This window comes from Poromitra crassiceps (assembly GCF_964638095.1).
Source record: "Poromitra crassiceps genome assembly, chromosome: 13".
In the NCBI taxonomy this organism is placed as follows: Eukaryota; Metazoa; Chordata; class Actinopteri; order Beryciformes; family Melamphaidae; genus Poromitra; species Poromitra crassiceps.
In genome coordinates this window covers 29,079,197-29,099,982 of record NC_139644.1, presented here as the reverse complement: position 1 = coordinate 29,099,982, position 20,786 = coordinate 29,079,197, and the positions used below count along the sequence as shown (strand labels likewise).

General features: G+C 44.4%; 1 protein-coding gene across 1 annotated transcript; it reads left to right on the top strand.

Annotated features, from left to right (window-relative positions):
- Positions 1-1,518: 1,518 nt before the first annotated feature.
- Positions 1,519-7,010, top strand: wfikkn2a (info WAP, follistatin/kazal, immunoglobulin, kunitz and netrin domain containing 2a; the record flags this gene model as incomplete). Its single annotated transcript, XM_083648905.1, has 3 exons — positions 1,519-1,734; positions 4,415-4,731; positions 5,810-7,010. 3 exons carry the CDS (start codon positions 1,519-1,521, stop codon positions 7,008-7,010), a joined length of 1,734 nt encoding a protein of 577 aa, XP_083505031.1.
- Positions 7,011-20,786: the final 13,776 nt, after the last annotated feature.

Sequence of the window (20,786 nt, the reverse complement as noted above, 5' to 3'; positions counted from 1 at the left end):
CACACACACACACACACACACACACACACACACACACACACACACACACACACACACACACACACACACACACACACACACACACTTGCACTTGACCTCCATGCTAACCGACCGACCATCCAACAGAGTGTCTTAGAGCTGCCAGTCACAGCTAAAAATATCAATCAAGCATAATATGTGTTTTATATGGGATGTGTTCCTTAATCACGTTACTATTTGTCTGCATCCCTTGCAAAATCCTTCTTTTTGTACACTTTCTGTCACAGTCCGACAGGTCATGAGCCCATTATTTTGGTTAGAAGCCCCCTTTTTGTGCAACACTTCCTGGAATTGAACAACCCAGCTTCTCACAACATGAAACCAAGCTGTTACTACTTGTGTTACTACTTCCCCCATGTCAATATTGTGACAGCATTTTGATGGAATATTAGTATTTACTATTTCCATTGAGGACTGAGTTGAGCTTTTATCAACTTATCCCATGTTTGTCATGAAAGATTCACAATGTTTATTAACCTTGTATGATCATGTTACAGAGAAATAAACAACATGAAACAAATATGATGATCTACTTGAGTAATTAAAATTGACCAGTCTGGTAACTGTCCAGTGTATAAACCAAATAACAATAGGATCAAAGGTAACAGGCTAGGAGGATTGCATCAGGTTTGGTGCCATCTTCTGGAGACACTGTTCAGATGGACTGGAGAGATAAGTAGGCCTATTATCATACTGCAGTACTGTATAAATATGCCAGCAGGGCAGAATATGTGATTTTACAGTAAACATTCCAATCATTGAATTTGGCTTCAGCTGAAATAGTATCAGCCTACAGTTGTAAGCTAACATTGTTAACTGTCCATTAACATTGAGAATAAGCATGGGACTGTGTACAGTGGGTGAATAATAGAAACATAGTTATTTTCTCTATAGTCTAAATCTATACAAAATGTGTGAAATAATTAGGCTACTTTATAGCCTTTGTAACACGTGGATAAATAATTGTATTATGATCTCTTGCATGGACTGATCTATCTCCTCCGACTTTGCAAGCTAAGGGTTAAGGTGGCTAAGCGCCTTTACGCACAGGTGTCTCGCCAGTCCTCTGTATGAACCGCAGCCTGCAGACGATTGGGGAACTTTTTTTTTCTTTAATTAAATTCATCATCATAACTGTAACTCAGCTGGGATTTGCTGTCGGGCGAGACAAGCCACTGTAATTCATGTAGTTAGATCAGAAGGTTTGCATACCGCAACCCCTAATCTCCTAGTACTATTAAACGTGGAGCAACTAACCTGGGGAGCTCTCCATCCGAGATCGGCGCTGCACGCCCCCAGTTTTCGCTATTTTGTAGATGTCGCATCAGCTTTTCCACGGTTCTCGCGGTTTGAAAACCAACTAAGCGAACTTTTAACGTGCGTTTCACAACTTTAAAGTCGTGTCAATCTTAGGTGGCTGTCGTTGGACTCGTTTTCTCCGGGGTCTTTAGTGGCCGCTCCGTTACGCGCCGGGCGGACATGTGGTGGATGCTGTTTCCCCGATGGATTTGGTTCGTCCTGGGACAGTGTTATCTCCTGCTAGACAGCTGCCGTGTGAGAGCCATGCCCATGCCCATGCCCATGTCTGTGGCCAAAGTGGTGTACTCTCACGCAGGCATGTGCCCGAACGACCTGAACCCCAACCTGTGGGTGGATGCCATGAGCACCTGCATGCGCGAGTGTGAATCTGACCAGGTGAGTTTTATGCTATTGACGGCGATGGACTGCGTGTGGAATTTGGATACCCATAGCGCATAGACACTGCACACAGTGCTGGTATTATGAAATGCATCTTAACAATTATTTTAGTCTAAATAGTTTCCTTGAACTAGCTATAAAACAGAACAATCTGCCAATTGGGTGAGATCAGTTTTCCTGTTTAAACCTTTTGGGGAAATGTTCTTGTTCATATCTTTAAGGCAGAATATGACACAGAATATGACAGATCGCTCCACACCCTATAGCTACTTGATTGGAGCAAGAGAGATCATCACTTTTTTTTAATCTTGTTTTTAAAATCAAGATTGTAAGACTCCAGACAATATATGGAGTGGAGACTTCCAGAGTAGTCTCCACTCTCCAGATATTTATTTTAGCATTATTTCTATAATGGCACTCACATGCTGTGAAATAGTGTTTTATACAGATCACGAGCCAATGCAAAATACCACTTTGTAAAATGTCTCAATTTCACTGGCAAAAGATCACACATATGACTTTAAGTTACAGATTACATTAGGTGTGTGATACAGCATGATATGAGGTTTTCAATGTGGGAGGTGGGCCTCGCCAGGGGGGCTCCAAACAGTTTCAGGGGAGGCTCACTGAATGGAAGTGCAACATATTAGATTACTTATTAAAAGATCTCATAGAATAGCCTAAATGTGTGTGATTTGGTGAAAGAGAGAGTTGAGAGAGTAGTTTTGTGTAATTTGACAGTTTTCCCCACTTTCCCAGAGTCGGAACAAAAAATGCCTTCAGACACACTTTATGTAGGCTACTGTATATTTGGTGCCATCTGAAGTATATCAAACAGCAATATCAGGCTATCTTGGCTCAATTGTTGAGTGTCTATGGATCAAATAACATAATCATGATCCCAGGCATCCAGGAATTGAGCGAGTGGGGCTCCTTTTTCCAAGCTTTTTCTGGAGGGAGGCCCACAGTCTCAGACTTTGAAAACCCCTGTTGTAGAGGATTACAGCACTGTTGAAAATTGTTTTGGGTATTATTGGATAGTCAATTCAAATTGAATTTGTTAAAGCAAATTTCATAGAATGTTCAATGCTCCAGAATTGTTGATATACCGGTAGCCTTGGTAAGGCTAAACAAAAAATATAAATAATGAGCTATATCTCTTTTTTTCCTCTCAGAAAGGATTTTTTTCCTAGTTGAACCCTAGATTGTGATATTTTATTTGCGATGGTGATGTCAAACATTGAAAACACATGAAAGCAGCTATGGGCTTTACAGACATTTTCAGGTTATTTTCCTTTCTGTGGATTATAGTGGTCTTGAAATGCCAATAAGATCAAATACCATGAACTGTTACCTTGTTCGCCAAAACAGCCCACAGAAACCCTTAAAAAATCATCTCCATGATGATGTAATGTATACCAACAGTTATATTTATATAGCCTAATTTACTTACTTAAAGTTTTAGTCCATGCTATGTCTGAGCAAATATGGCTAAAAACGTATCGGAACTGCATTCAAAGAGGCTTGACAGAGAGCCTCGTGATTCACATGGATCACACTGAAACAATTCTGCACCTAAGCATGATTTTGCCCAACATCAAGCCTGTTCATAAGGGACAATTCTTCACTTTTCCATCTTTCCTTTTGTCTCACCTTTACACATGCTGCCAATCCTATCCACCTTATTTTTTAATGCACCGCTGTAAGATCATTATGGGTGCAAGGTCCGGTCTATTTGAACGTGACTGATTGTTGCAGCTTGCGCATTTCCTTGTTAAAACTCCAACGCTATAGGAAAAAAGTTGCTTGTCACAATAAATACACTCGTTTGACGACTTATTTGAGGGAATGTTATAATTTTATGTATCCCATCCGCTACATATTAACAAGACTTTTGCCAAGCTCGACACGCTCCAGGGGTTTAGGGTTAAAATCATTAAACCGGAAGTCAAACTGTGGGAGATTGTTGCTCACTTCACAGAGATTTAGGGGCTACAGTATGTTGTGTCTGTCAGCAACGTAATGGGGGGGGATTACACCGGAAGAAGCACCCATATTTCACATAAGGCATCATGGCATCTAGAAATAAGGTGGATAAGAATGCAACATGTCTGTCTGTGAGTGAGGAGAATTGTGTTCGGCCACAGCTATGCCATTATAAGTGCGATCGGACTGAATCTTTCAAGAAGTGTGATTTTTTTAATTAGGTAGTTAGGCCATAATTAGGGCCGATTAATTGTGCTAATTACCTAATGATTGCTCAAATTACCTATACTAGCGGAATAACTCCCTGTGTGACTGCCTGGTCATTTAGTCAGGCCTCGCTCACAGAGTTGGCATGCAGCCTTTCCTCTCTCTCCCCAGAGGGGTTTCATAGTGCATTTCACTGATTACAACTCTGTTCACCTGTGGACTCCTCCACTCTGAAGCACCTGTGGGCTCCTCCACTCTGGAGCTCTCCATGGTGCTGAACCTGTCTTGACTCATTTTGGCCACTAATTAGCTATTTTAGCCCATTTAGTCGGCTCTATTTACCTAATTACACAGGTCCACCAGTAATTTGAGAGAACACTGTGTATCTCTTCTATTGTTGATATTATAAAGTGGCTCACTCTGATTCATGTATCTTAATTGTGAAGACAAATGTGCTTTTGTTTCTCTTCCAAACCCCCTATAGGACTGTGAGACCTTTGAGAAGTGCTGCCTAAATGTGTGTGGTAACAAGAGCTGTGTGGCGGCACGCTACATGGACATCAAGGGCAACAAGGGCCCCATTGGAATGCCAAAGGGCGCCACCTGCGACAAATTCATGTGCACTCAGCAAGGCTCCGAGTGTGACATCTGGGACGGCCAGCCTGTCTGCAAGTGCCGGGACCGCTGTGAGAGAGAGCCCCACTTCACCTGCGCATCTGACGGCATGACCTATTACAACAAGTGCTACATGGATGCAGAGGCCTGTTCCAAGGGTATCTCTATCTCTGTGGTCACCTGCAGGTAACATGTTAAGTATTTTAGATCTCTACCATTTACTTGTTGCTCTGATAAGGTAACGTTATCTTCTATCAGTATTCAACATTTAGACATTTGAATAGCATAGTAATGGTGCATGTCCACAGGCTCTGTCATTTCCATGCTTCCTATTCTTTGTCTATGTAGTTGTGCAGTGCATTCTGGTAGCGCCGCGGTGCATTTCGAGAGACGTGGCGTTACGGTTGGTGCTACACATTTGCATAAAGTCGACGTCTAAGCTAGCTACTTTATGCAAATCAGGGGCATCCACCACGACTTGCCACCTCTGCAAACTCCCAAAACTCGGTACAAACTTTTTAAACTAAGCGTTGTGAATCCAAAATAAAGACAGATTCAGCAACTGCAGTATTGAATCATTTCAGGCATCAAATGTTTTCAGAAACACATTTTCACATTTTCAGAAACAATTTGTTGCACAACCAATTGCAAAAAGAAAGAAAAGCTCGCAAACTGCAGGGCTCCAAGTTAGTCATGCATTTATTACAGCACCAGTGTTTACGTTTCGGGCAGCACCCTGCCCTTCATCAGACCAACTGTCTGATGTTCTTTTTCCAGTTTCGTTAACCTTAGTAGCTCTGCACCTGCCCCATTCGGGTTTGGATGTGCGTGTTTTTACGTCTTTGATGCACAACCAATTGCCCCATTGGGCACAAATAAAGTTATTGAATCTTGAACTTCGGTGAACTATTTTCGTAGTAGAAGAGAAAGTTTGCAACGAGCCGCCATATTTTTCCAGTTTGAAATCCGCCACTGACGGCCCAGCAGCATTTGTCCAATCAGGTGCAGCAATGAACCAATATCGAGTCCATCTATCAAGCATCCAATACTGGGAAGCGGAGCGATCCCTTCTGTGATTTGATGCCCCTATGGACATGTACCTTAATTGTGTTAAAGGTTTTAGTTTATGCAGTTTTTGTGGTGGCTGTCCATAAGTAGCGCAAACATTTTACTTATACTGTACACAGTAATCAAAGAGGCTCCTTTCACAACTATTTAAATGTATCCTGGCACTGATTCATTTCTTTATTATTATTACCTATAGGTACCACCTGACCTGGCCCAACACCAGCCCCATTCCCGTGGAAACCACCCTCCGCCCCACTACTGCCCTCCAGACCACCCTTCCAGCTGACATCCACCCCCCCACCATGCTCAGCGGGCCCACCCAACAGGCCCTGTTTGTGGGTGAGACCGCTAGCTTCCTGTGCGAGGTGGCTGGGAAGCCACGTCCGGAAATCACCTGGGAGAAACAACTGGAGGGCAAGGAGAACACCATAATGAGACCCAATCACGTCCGAGGGAATGTTGTGGTCACCAACATTGGCCAGCTGGTCATATACAATGCTCAACTCCAGGATGCCGGCATCTATACGTGCACAGCTAAAAATGTTGGTGGGACCGTATCGTCCCACTTTCCCTTGGTAGTGATCAGGAGAGAACCGAGAGGTAAGAATACAGAAGGGAATAGTACCAACTTGCCTTTTCCAGCGGAGGAGTGCCTTAAGAGTCCAGACACAGGCGACTGCGGTGAAGAGAGTATGAGCTGGTACTATGAATCAAAGAGGAATAATTGTTTCACCTTCACTTATAGCCAGTGCAATAAAAACCGCAACCATTTTGACACCTATGAAGCCTGCATGTTGTCATGCGGCGCAGAACTGTCCGCCCCCTGTAGCCTACCTAGCCTCCAAGGACCTTGCAAAGCCTATGAACCTCGCTGGGCCTATAACAGCAACCTCAAAAAATGTCAGTCTTTTGTCTTCGGAGGCTGTGGCGGGAATGAGAACAACTTTGATTCCAAAGAGGCCTGCGAGGAGATGTGCCCCTTTCCAAAGAACCACAACTGTAAGATGTGTAAGCCTCGGGGCAAGATGGTGACCAGCTTCTGCAAGAGTGACTTTGTGATCCTCGGGCGTGTGACTGAGTTGACGGAGGAGCAAGAGTCAGGCCACGCCTTGGTGACAGTGGAGGAGATCTTGAAGGACGAGAAGATGGGTCTCAAGTTCTTTGGCCAAGAACCGTTGGAGGTGACTCTCATGAACATGGACTGGAACTGCCCCTGCCCCAACATCACCGCAGCCGATGGACAGCTGATCATCATGGGAGATGTTCACAATGGTATGGCCGTCCTGCAGCCCGACAGCTTCGTAGGCTCCTCCAGCGCCCGCAGGGTCAGGAAACTCCGAGAGGTTATCCACAAGAAGACCTGTGATTTCCTGAAAGATTTCTCCACCATCCAGTAGGGTCATTCATGGTCTCGCACTCTGTAGGGCAGGTGGGCATGTAAATGTCCTTTTCAAATAATTCTGGGTTCCAAGTTCCACTGACCTCACCAGTCTGACTGACTGTCAATAACCACACAACTAGTAAGTTATCTGTAACCTGTGAGATTTTGTTGCTATTTACATTTTCTTTCTCTCTGACGTCCCTTCCTTGCTCACTAGATTGCAGGGAAGTATAAGAGAATAGCTGGAGGTATTTTCCAAATAAGTCAAGCTTATACTGCTGTTGAGGAGGTACATTCTCTGAAAAAAGGTATCTGATATAGTCATAGCAAGCATAGACAAGCATTTACTCTGTACTGTACAAAGTATTTAATCTTTGTAACTGTTTAAGTAAAACTAAAAAGCCTATATACATTTTCATTTCTAAACTTTATCTCCAATACACTAATGCCATAGCATACCTTAATAGGGTTGTTGTTGCTGTATGTTATGTGGGGTATCCCACAATATACATTTATTTTGTAATATCTGTTCTGAGCACTGAGCTCATAATAATGCAAAGCAAAGCCTCATTTTATCTACCAGAATCAAATAAGCTCTTTTGTTCCACTTTATGTGGACTCGTACGTATTAATTTACAATATGAAATATGTATATGGATTTCTGTACTTATCTTCATATTTATTTTTTTGATCATAGACAGTATGTACCTATGTGAATCTAATTAGAAAAATAGTAGGGATATTCTTTTCATCTATGACATAGTACAACCTTTATGGAATGTGATGGTAAAGAAATAAAGATGATTTTGGAAAGTATTTTTCCACAATTGTGTTTTTGTGCAGTTCTTGTTCCTCATCAAAAGGCTCATGCAGGCGAGCAAGCCTGTGCTTTTTGGTAGTTGACATCCGTCTGTCCATCCATGTCCTCCCTCTTCATCCATGTCTCCCCCTTCCATGTCTTTTTGACACACAAGGCTGCTTCTGGAGCAGGTCACATTCCAGCCCAGCTGTGGAGGCCTGCAGGGCTCTGTGTTGTGTTGTGTTGTGTCTGGGTCTGGGGCCCTCGCATAGCACACACCCCACCGGCCATCCATCGGCCCTCCGCGGCCCCTTTCATGTGCAAGAGGCCGGGGTGAAGGGGAAGAGGAGGAGGAGAGTGATGTTGTGATGTCCCTCTCTCTCTCTCTCTCTCTCTCTCTCTCTCTCTCTCTCTCTCTCTCTCTCTCTCTCTCTCTCAGTTTGCCACATCTGTGTTAAAGGGGCATAATGGAGACAAAATAATGGAAGGAGAGTAGGAGAAGTGAAGCTAGAGTGGTTAGGAGAGGAGAATGGAGGGGCAGGAATGGGAAGTTAGAGGCGGATGTAAGGATGTGAACTCTCACACACACACACACACACACACACACACACACACACACACACACACACACACACACACACACACACACACACACACACACTCTGAGATGGGGCGGGCACCTTGTATCTCATCTCCCTGCTCTTGCTCCCCAGCCAAGCCGTGACCCGAGGCAGACAGGGGAGGAGAGGACTGCGATGGCGGTGGCAAGCTCACAGACAACTCTTGTTTGAAGCAGACTTTGAACTTTTGACTGGGTTGGCTGGAAGGCTGGCTGCCAGTAGGGGTGAGAGCACGGACCTGGGCTGGGGCCTGGGGCACACAAGGGATCAAGCTGACGGTGAGGCTGATAAATCCTGGTGCCACTGAATAGGGCTTGTGCTAGGATTGAGTTTGGGCTTGCAATGTAGGGTTCTTTCACAAAGAACCACAGTTGTATTTGCCAGACAAAGGTGTTAAGGCCATTAGAGGAGAGCATTATAGGACACTTCTTGGTCTCCTGGCTCTGTGGTTGAACAGCAGTGTGATGATCATTAGGTCTAGGATGGAATTTGGGCGAGATGCCTTGGTCTCCATTAACTTACTTCACTCTGACTGGGGCTAGTAGTATGATTATGCATTTCCATTGTATTTAAAATCAATAACCTATAATCTATTGGCGCTTGTGGCCAGCTTTAACCAGGTCTCCACAGGTTTGATTGGGTACAGACAGCAGAGAGAGAATATGTCAAGAAACGTGTCTCACAAAGAGCTCCCCATCTCTGAAAAACCACAGTTACAACATTGGGTCAACAGAGTTTTCATTAAACTTGGAGATGATAATTGGAAAAAGCTGGAGCTATGGGACATCAGAAAGCTGAAATGAGAGCAGCAAGATGCAGCAAAGGAAAATACATCAAAAGATAAAGATCCAGCTAGGCACCGCATGCTTTTCCCCCTCCCCCCCCTCAGCCGCTTTATCCCCTCCTCTGAACCCCTACCTCACCCCTCTTCCTCACCCGTCTGCCCGCTCAGGCCCACAGACACCCAGCGACCCCTGACCCTGCTAATGAAAAAGGGGCCGCTGAGGAAAAGGCCACTTTCATTAAAGAACTGTCGACAAGTGTTTAGTAAGTGGCCGAGTTCCAGACTAGCTCCACACAGCCCCCTCGCTGCCCTGCCCGACACAGCCAGCTGATTTCAGGGTCAAGTTCAGTTAGAGACCACCAGCCAGCCAGCCAGCCAGCCTGCCAGACAGACTAATAATAGGCCAGACAGCTACAGGTGGCGGAGGGGGCACGGTGCCCTCAGTGACACAGTGAGATGAGATGGTCAATATGCCAAATCATGTTGAAACTGTTACACCTAAATATAATAATGATTGTAATCTCAATTAGAGCAGTGCAATTATCATAAGTTCTTCTCTCGCTCAAGAAATATACATGAAGGTTTGCACACACTAAACAGTGTCTATATTGTATACCAAATTATATGAACAAGCAAGGTGGAAAAAGTCATATTCTCTTTGATTCTTCATGATTTCTGGATCAAACCTCTGAGCAGGAAGATGTGAGTTCTGAGATGTGATACATGACATAGCCAACGTTTTTCATCCAAATGTTGTAAATGATCCAAGTTTAGATAGATATTTGCATCTGAATTTATCTGTGGCTATGGTGGATTAGCTAGTCTCTCTTGTCAGTTAATGCCTTGGTTGCATTGGTTGATATTAGAGAGAGAGAGAGTGAGAGAGAGAGAGAGAGAGAGAGAGAGAGAGAGAGAGAGAGAGAGAGAGAGAGAGAGAGAGAGAGATTAAAATAAGGAAAGACAGAGAAAGAGGAAGAAAAATGGGGGGAGAGAGAGAGTGACCTATTTTATATGCAGGTGGTTCATCTTGGCTAGTGGTGTGCACACAGTGGGGAAAACTATAAACACATGCATGGATACTCTCTCTCACTCACACACACACACACACAAACACACACACACACACACACACACACACACACACACACGTGCGTGTGCGCGCGTACACGCACTTTACAGCTATAATCAGTATCAGAATTATTTACATTTTCTGATCAAAGGAATCCCCTTGGGGATTAATAAAAGTACCTACCTACCTACCTACCTACCTACCTATCTACCTACCTACCTACGGTTTTCATTAATCTTTCTTATGAGGACCCGACGAAACTCAACAAATGTATGCTGAACTTGTTGACTTACTCAAGTCACAGCAGGTGTTTATGAGTAGCTCAGCTGGGCAGATGCCACACAGATATTGGCAGACCTAGTGGAGAAGATACAGTACGTGTGTGCCCCTCCCCCCCCCATATTTAAATACAAGTTTGTGGCAAGTTTTCACTCTATAGACATGTCTTTGAGAGATCAGATACCTACAGCTACTAATGAAGGCAGTTTCAGTGTGTGTGTGTGTGTGTGTGTGTGTGTGTGTGTGTGTGTGTGTGTGTGTGTGTGTGTGTGTGTGTGTGTGTGTGTGTGTGTGGAATAGAGACATCATTCATAAATCATAAATCACGCCCAAAAACGGGGGAAAACAAAAACTCCCCCCCCAGTCCTGGCGTTCTCCTATGTCACATGTTGCACACAAAGATCATATATACGGAAGATGAACACTCCAACTTACGTCCTTGACAGCTAGATCAACATTTTTCTTCTCGCCAATTCTCAATGGCTTCCTTGTTTTGCTCGGGCGTACAAAAAATCTTTAATTGCCGATTTTTTATATTTGTTGTCTATGCAGCCCACCACACAACAGCTTTTAGCTATGTTTAATTCAAGGAAAATGACGCTGGTGTATGGAAGTGAATGGAGAGCTTTCTGCCGTGATGGTCGTGGCCTATTTCACCTCCCGTCCTAACTCTTGACTACTTGCACTGAACTGCTGTACTGTGCAGGAGAGGGTGGCATCCTCATCCGTCAAAACCATAGTTAAGTTCCTGTTAGGCCTAACGAGTCCAGGGCCATCTTCCTTAGCAGATGGAGGTCAGTCTGGGACAATGCAGGGAAGAATGTTAAAGCACACCAGCTCTTTCATAGGAAAGACAAACTCCAATACTGTGACCGGTACGCTGAGTGCTTCACTAGAGCGAGAACTCTCAGACCATACCACTCTGGAGAATTCCACCAGTGCATCCTATGCAACAAAAACTTTGCCCGGTGAAGTAACTTAAAGTCACATTGACTCTTTCATAAAGGAGACACAAAAAGAAAAGCCCCAACAGCTTCACAGTTCAGGCGTCCCTTCTTAAAGCAGTACATGCACACAGGAGAGAAACCCCACCACTGACCCTGTGGGACGCCCCATCACATGAAGCTAGGCCAACCGGGTAAGAGATTGAAAAGCTACCTCTCTTTTTAGTGATTATATTGCTTCTTAATAAAGACCATTATCCATCATCAACCATAGTTAGACCACATAAGTTACATTGGTTAAAAAAACAAATTACTAATCTGGATTCAGGTTTTGCTATCTGAATACCTGGGGAATTGTGTATTGATAGCATTCTCTTACATCACCACACAGCCATCTTGGTAGGAAAATAACAGGTGATTGTACCCCTAAACACCCAGACTTAAAGGATAAGTTCACCCAAAAATGAAAATGTGGTCATTATCTACTCACCCCATGTCGATGCAAGGCTGGGTGAAGTGTTTTTAGTCCGCAAAACATTCATGGAGTTTCACAGCAAAATAATGTGGCAGAATTCTCCTAAACAATAGAAGTGGATGGGGACCAACTTTCAAATGTAAAAAAGATAAAATAAATAATAAATAAATCCATGCTGGCGTAATCCTCATTAGTTCCCTCTCTAAGTATTGTAAAGTGTTACTGATAAATCTTAAATAGAAGTAGGTCTAGACCGCAGCTTTCCCCCATGTCAATCGAAACTCCCGCTCATAGTTCATAGGACCACTAGCCCCCGTTCCTTCTCTGCCTTTTCCCACACTAAGTTAACTTGGCCATCTTTGTACAGCTCTGAGAAAAGTACATGTATTTAAAAATACAAATAGCTTGGGCAGCATGCAGGAAGTTCTTTGTAACCAAATGATTGACCAAGGACCACAATGGAAACAAGTATTTGACTTTATTGTGTGTGTTTTTTTATTCTTGATGGCGTTTCCGAGATACATGTCCTCTGTTCCATGTGTTCGTTGTTACCAAACATCAAATCAATCAATCAATCAATCAATCAATCAATCAATCAATCAATCAATCAATCAATCAATCAATCAATCAATCAATCAAACAAACATTGCATTGTGGTCCAAAAGTCCAATATTTATCCCATTATCTCCTATAATTTCCTCACTGGTAATGTCATGATCAAGTAAGCTATGCAATGCATGCACGCTACAGCAAGACTCTGCTTGCTACTGAAGAGTGTGGCCAGGTAAACGACTGTTGGCGTGCTCTATAACAAAGCATTCTCAGAGAGTAGAATATAGCATAATGAGGTCAATATTTCTGCTACTGTGATTGTACATCATGCTGTATATCATCCCTTAAAAAATCAATCAATCACAAGCTGATGGTATGGTCAGACATATAGTATAAGCTCATGCAGGTATTACTACTGGATCGTTCTAAATTAATGTTGTACCTTTTGTACTTACTGCAGCAAAACTACAGCTCTGCTTATTAAGCAATTAGTTATCTTGTCCACTGGGTGGCAGTATTATAATTTAACAAAACTGGTACTCCCTTCAAACATACTCTTCTCAGTTGCTTAGCTCTTTAATGTGGTTTATGAACGGATTCCTCTAATCATTTAGAGTCTAATTTATGCATCACTGTTTATTTTAGTGTAGTGAGTATTTAATTGCATTCTGAGGGTTTTAATCAATGATCCATATCTAGTAACTCAAATATAGACATCCTTAAATATTCTTTTGAGAGACTAATTCATCCTAGGGGAAGGTTTTTGCAAAATACTATACTGTGCAATGTTTTTCCTTTCCTGGGAATTGAAGATATGTTGTCTTTCCTTGGCAGGCAACCTTGCAGTAGGCCTCTCTCCAAAATTCTTCTTCTCAGCTGCAGAGTCATCACCCAATCAGCTGCTTTAATTCTGTCTCTCCATGAAGTGTGGCTGGCTTGTGATTGGCTGTGAGGGACACATCTGCCAGACATGAACCTCCGGTTTCCAGGCACTATTAGTATGGCTAGGAAGCACATGCCTTCAATAATTACATTAACAGAGAGAGTGAAAAACAATATTTAAATAGGCTATGGCTATGCTGTTTCTTGCTGTTCCTGGATTTCATATTATTATTATTAATATTATTATTATTATCTCCTGTAGTTGCCATAATTCGTTTTCATGTCATATAGGCCTCCAGTTTTTTCATAATTCTCTTCTCTCTTTTCTCCTTGTTGGGGTTTAATGAGGTTTTCACCCGCCAGCGATGATAGCAAGAAATAAACAAAGTAATAAATACATACTGTACATACATACATACATACATACATACATCATGCGTATACATATACATATACAGTACATATACATATACATATACATATACATATACATATACATATACATATACATATACATATACACATACATACATACATACATACATACACACACACACACACACACACACACACACACACACACACACACACACACACACACACACACACGCACACGCACACGCGCACACACACTCACACACTAAGTGTGTCTGCGTATGTGTATGTGTATGTGTAGTATGTTCACCCCATGTATAGTAGTCATGAAAGGTGAAATGCTAGACCAAACCCGTTTTCGGAACCAGGCTGTAAACATGTTTAATCCTATAAAGTAAGGTGAACAGACGTCCCTGATTTTTGGGGACATTCCCTGTTTTTGGTGACCTGTACCCCGTCTGGAGCTGTCCGAAAATGTAAAATGCCAATTTTCTACTGCTCGTCCGTGGCTGACATTGCTGTATTTCAGGCTCATTTCTAAAACTAGATTGAAGCTACGTATAGCATGAAACTAGAAGACCCAAAGAATCCATTGGTCTCAACAATGACGTGCTAGCTTGTCGGGAAGGGGGCTAAATAGGCTACATTTTGGTGAGGGAAAAACTGGCGTGACCTTTTTCAAAGGGGTCCCCTGACATCTCACCAATGAGAATGGCTCAATGGGTACCCACGATTCTCCCCTTTGCAGGCGTGTAAAGGATGCAACACTGGGATCTCACCTGCAATTACTGCTCATCATTTCCATACTGTAGGTGTCGCCAGAGAGAGGAAAATGTCATCCTCGAGATGATCACTTTAACATGGGGGTCTATGGGGATTGACTCGCTTTTGGAGCCAGCCTCAAGTGCCCATTCGAGGGACTAAAGCTTTTATCACTTTTGTGAGCTCTTCTGCCCAAGCCCGAGCTTGCTGCCTGCTGTTTGAAATGTTTGTGGTGTTTGCTGCCTGACGATGTGTCACGTGATGTGTGTGCTATCAGAAAGGAGGAGAGGAAAAGGAGGCAAGGAACAAGCATGAGAAATCAGGAGAAGAGAAGAGAGGAGAGAAGGGAAGAGAAGTGGAGAGAGGAGGAGCAGAGGAGAGCATGATAGAGGGATGCTGAGGGGATGAGTGAAGGGTGAAAGGTCATGGTAGCATAAGGAGAGTGTCAATTGTACGGAACATAAAAGTGCTGCTGTAGGCTCCCGGGGGTTCTATTTCCCCTTATCTTTCTGCTTTCTAAATATAGAACAAGCTCAATGTAGGGGAAACTAGGACAGCCTTACCTCCTTTTCTAACCTACGATGCCTCTCATCTTATCAGTGCTTCTAGACTCTAACAATAACATTAACATCTGGCATCGCGCAGGAATTTCTAGCAAACCCTGGAACCATGACACATAAGTGGCTGAAGAGACGATAGCTCGCCTGGTTAGCAGTCTTGAGTGGCTCGACAGATATCCCTGCATACGCAGCTCGTCCACTGCGCGGCTTCGCACGCAGCTCAGCTGCTGCCTGGACTCGCCTGTTTATTGGCATGCACAGCGCACATTTGCCCAACTTTGCATCACTGATGACATCACTCACTGATGACATCACAATTGCTCGAGTGACGATCACTGATCACATTATGGAGTGCTCGAGTGACATCACTCAGCGCACAATTACTCAACTTCGCATCACTGATGACATCAGCATCTATCTATCTATCTATTTCCTCTATCTATCTATCTATCTATCTATCTATCTATATAATTGCCAGTGTGGACTCTGTTCTCTGTTTGTTTGTTTGTTTGTTTGTTTGTTTGTTTGTTTGTTTGTTTGTTTGTGTGTGTGTTTAAATTTTTGTGCCGGCCACAGCTATGTCAGTCTGTTGTCTGCTAACATTTTTGTGCTGGCCACAGTTATGTCAGTCATGATGTCACCAGTGATGACAGTCAGTGATGATGCCATCAGTGAGGATGTCATCAGTGATGTGATTATGCCCGATGACATCCTTCCTGGGTAAGGCTGTGTTCTGTGAAGATGTCATCAGGGATGATGTCATCAGTCAGGGATGATGTCATCAGTTAGTGATGATGTCACCAGTGATGATGTCATCAGGGATTGCCACTGTGGGCTCTGTTCTGTCTGTTCTCTGTCCTCTGTTCTTTGTTTACATTTTTGTGCCGGCAACAGCTATGTCAGTCAGTGATAATGTCACCAGTGATGATGTCATCAGGGATGAGCAGAATCATACGATGAAGGAGACTTAAGCGTAAATTATGCTCGAGCAAAATCGACGGCGCTGACTGGGCCGAGGGGGTCGCCGCAGCTGGGCGTCCTTTCGGCGCAGCTCGGCGTAGGGGGCGTGCAGCTCCTCGAAAATGTCACTCTGCGCCATCTAGCGCCGTCAACTCCTTGTGAGGAATGAGGAAATGCAAAAAAAAAAAAAAATGTTCCCCCACCGACATGATTGCAAGTTCTTGGTAAACGACACGATAACGTTTTGGACGTGTTTTGAACGAGTTACGTTCAAGTATGCACAGTCTCGCTGTCGCCGCTCATCGGCGGCAAGGCTCCAAGTCGTGGCTGCGCAAAACCATGCCAGGCGCCTGAGGGTCTGAGCTTCACAGCCTGGGAGAAGATGAAGCACATTGTGTACACTCCTGTGATTCTGGACCCAAACACTGCCGGTCCAAACCACATCCTGTCCGCAGATCTGACCAGTGTGAGAGAGGCATCATTTATGTCACGTGTAAAGAGACCACATCTTCCTGACAATCCAGAGAGGTTTCACCACTGCGCTGAGGGCTTTAACTCAGGAAATCACAGCTGGGATGTTGAAATCCACATGCCAGCTTCGAAGCGAAGTAAATCTGTACTGGGTGTGGTCGCAGAGTCTGCTCAGAGGAAGGAAGATTATGGAGTATCTGGATTATGGAGAATAATGGTGTCCTCTAGTGGTTCCATCAAAGCAAGACCATACCTGAGAGGGAGAAAGGATCCCCATCAGGTATGGTCTTTTTCGCAAAGAAGTTCCAGAGGGTCAGAGTGAGTCTGGACTGCTGTCATTCACTGATCCCAATACTAACACACACATATTCACCTTCACACACACCTTCACTGAAAGGATGTTTCCCTACTTTAAACCGGGAAGTTGTGCTCTGAAGATGTTACCAGTGCAAAGTTAGGGGGCGTGTCCACCAACCAACATGTTGCGTGAGCACTTAAAGCACTGGTGCTGAGCTGATATACTTTTTTCACGGCGTGGCCTCTAGGGGCCGAGGCGTCTGAGGGTCTGTCTGTCTGTCCCCACGAAAGAAAGAAAGAAGGAAAGAAAGAAAGAAAGGAAGTGGCCAGGTCACCGATTACAGTATATCAAACAGTTCTAGACGGCTCGTCCTCATGGCCAGGTCACTACTATAATAATGTCATAAGTCATTGATTATCACAGACAGTGATGAGGTCATAAATCCCAGAGACTCATACAGTTTTAGTCCCCAGGCCACTATAATGACTTGAAATATTGTGCGCTGGAAGTGATGTGCTGTAGTCACCTAGATGTAGTCACCTAAGAGGTCACTCGGAAGTGATGTCACTCGGGTAGTTGTGTGTCTGTGTGTGTGTGTTTGTGTGTGTGTGTGTGTGGGGGGAAGGTGTTGAATGCATTTGCAATTGCACAACTGATGTCACTCGAGCAATAGCCTGACTGTTTTGAAGCAGCATGGTGGACTTAGCTCTCCCGTTGGTGCCAACCATTTCAGTCGCTGCCGGATGGAAATCCTGCAAGCTCTGCAATTGGCGCCGTTGGGCCAAATTTCAGGGATTGGCCTAGTGGTATTGATGTTGATGACTGTTAAAAAACAGGAAATGAGGTGTTTATAATATCGCCAAACTTTGGTAGATTGGTGTCATTTTTTCATTTTTCGAGTATAGCCTAGGTGCAAAATTTGTTTAGTGTGGGCCTTAGGGTTTCTGAGATGCACAGAAGGAAAAGAATAATAAGATAAAGAAGAAATATATCCGCAAGTGGCAATACCAGGGGTTCAAACCTGATGGACTCACAATGCCTATGACAATTCTTTCAATTTATGTAGTGTTTGTGTTATAAAACAATTAGCTTCCATTTCGATTCCCATATGGTTCATTTGTGCTTGATAGAAGTCTGCAAGCATGCTGTACTAGCCTACTCTGTGTGGGCGTCCATGTTTTTCCACACAGATGCGTTGGAACGCATTTAGAGCGGAACACGGAAATACTGTGTCAGAAGTTCCGACAGCCGAGAATGGAAAGAAACCTTAACATACATACTGTTAGACCAGTGAAGGTGACTTCAGTAAGCTTAATGGAGTGGTACTACATACTGGGAAACCCTTACCCCTCCTCCATGAGGTCACTGACAGCTCCATGTGCACTGTTTGTACCTTTGTATACGAACTTGTGTACAATAAAGTTTTCTAGTGGAACTAGCGCGAATCCGCCATAACAGAGTCAGAGTTGTCATGTTGTCACAATGTTGCCTCTGTGCATAAGTGATTTGTGACAGGCTGAATTATTGTCGTAGATATTGTAACACAGTCACAGATGTAGCATATATTGTGACATCATCAGTGATGCCATAAATCCTTCCCTGCAGAGGCTATAAGTGGGACTGTTAGAGTGAAGTGCACTCACTCCATGTGATTACACCAGACAGCTCTGCTCTACTCCAACACAAAGAACAAACTCCAATAATGCCAAAGAGACAAGTGAATTCCCGACCACCAAATCACGAGGCCAAGCGCAGGAAATTGGCTCAAGCTAGCGAAACAACTGAGGCTGAGGAGTCAGATGAAGCTGTATTTGAAGGTGACTCAATAAATAGTTTCAATGCTATGAACATCTGGAAATACAACGTAGCTGCTTCGCACTGTTTCCACAATGGAGAGCCGCTGACTCCAGAGGAAACAGAGTACCTGAAGTACGCAGCATGCTACAGCCCTCCATGGAACCAGCAGACTACTGAATTTCTCCTGAAGCTGCATGAACGCTCTCGTAACAAAGTTGCATGTGATCCCTCAAGAAGCATGGGCAACCAAGAATATCACAACCTCAATCTTACGTACACCAGGCTTCATTCTAGGCTTTTTGAAAAGGATCCATGGCAGCCAGCTGAACATGGCAGCAGCAGCAGCACTGCTGAAGGGTCCCTAAAGCATCAAGTGGTGTCAAAGCAGACAGCTATCAGCTCAGCCATCCCTAATAAAAGACTGTACAAACCACTGGAGGGTTGTGCGCCTGTCCGCTGTGCCCTGGTGAGTGCGTATAGCCTGCCCCCTGCTGCTGAGGCCACATCCTCAGATGAGAGGTGTGGCGACACCAAGGTCCTTCCCAATGAGCAGCCTGCCACCAAAACCAAAAGGCGCTGGGATGAAAGTTTCCTCTCACCAATCAAACCAGGCGCCCCCAGCTGGAAGAGCACACAGAGGGGACTAGGTGATGGCTCACAAACGGAAAAGGGACGATGAGACATGCAATGACTACAGAAGGCTTTGAGGAAGACCCCACGGTGGATCTGACATTGTTTTGCATTTCAAAACAAAATAAAAACAAGCTGCGGAGTCTAATGGCATGACTTTGACGCTGTGGCCATTAGGGGCTGATGAAATCCTCACCGATGACATCACAATTGCTCGAGTGACATCACTGGTGACACTATCACCGATGACATCATCACCAATTACATCCACATTCTTCACTCCACAGCCACGATGGGATGCTGCCCTTACTACAGTGCCGTGCCCCATAGCCTGTCTACAGAGGGAGACAGCACGAGACCTCCAGAGAATCCAGCTCACTATAGCTCTGCCCTGTCAACGAGTGTGCTGTTAAGAAGTTTGTCTCTGCGACCCAGTGGCCCACACTGGTGCCCTGTGAGCTCTCCTTTGTAGTCGACTCGCTGGAGCTTCTGGAGCCACCCGTCCACCTGCCCAGGCAGCGGCACCAGAGGGGCGCCCTTCACCCTGCTGGCCAAGCGCCGGCTACTGTGTCAGGGGCTATGCGGTCAATGTGATGTGTCCGAACGACCACAGCCACCAGGAGGGCCCCCTACTGGTCACAGGTCTAGCGACAGGAGAAAAGGAAAGCTGACGAAAGAGAGAGAGAGAGATCAAAGCAGAGACAGAAAAATGAGGACGGAGAGGGTGGGTGACAGGAGATGAAGGGACGGTTGGGACAAGATCTCCTAATCCCAAACCAAAATAGAGAGAGTTATTATAGTCAGGTATTTAAATAGAGAGAGTTATTATAGTCAGGTATTTCACATTGTTTCGCTTTGGGGAAGGGGACCTTTGGTGTGACCCAGCAGAGCGGCTCCAGTGAGCAGTAAATGTTTGGAAATGAAAGATGTGATTTTATCAGAGGAAGGACACAGAGAGAGAGACAGCATACTATGAATTAATGAGCTGAGCTCTCATCCATTTCCCATCCTCATCACACCCATCTGGTCCATAGCTATATAGGGGTAGGTATCAATATACTCCACTCCATACCTTTGAGGTATCGACCGAAAATAACCCAGTACCAGTAGTATCGAATTACCAGTAGTATCGAAGTACCAGTAGTAACGAAGTACCAGTAGTATCGAAACTCAAACGAGTACTGCATTCGATCCTTGTGGACCACAGGTTTGTGATGCACGCACGCACGCACCCACGCACGCGCGCACGCACGCACACACACACACACACACACACACACACACACACACACACACACACACACACACACACACACACACACACACAGAGGAGGGGAGTCCAGAAATCGTGGTCTAATTAGGTCCAGTGGGACTAGTATTCAGTGACCCAGGTGTAAATGGCCAAGACCTGACAATTGACTGACATTATAAATATTGGTTCTACAGATAGACTCTGAACCATGTTGCTGCTAATCACATCTGTTAAGATGTTAAGATGTACAGGTTTTTACTGCAACTAGAAATCTCGCGCGCTT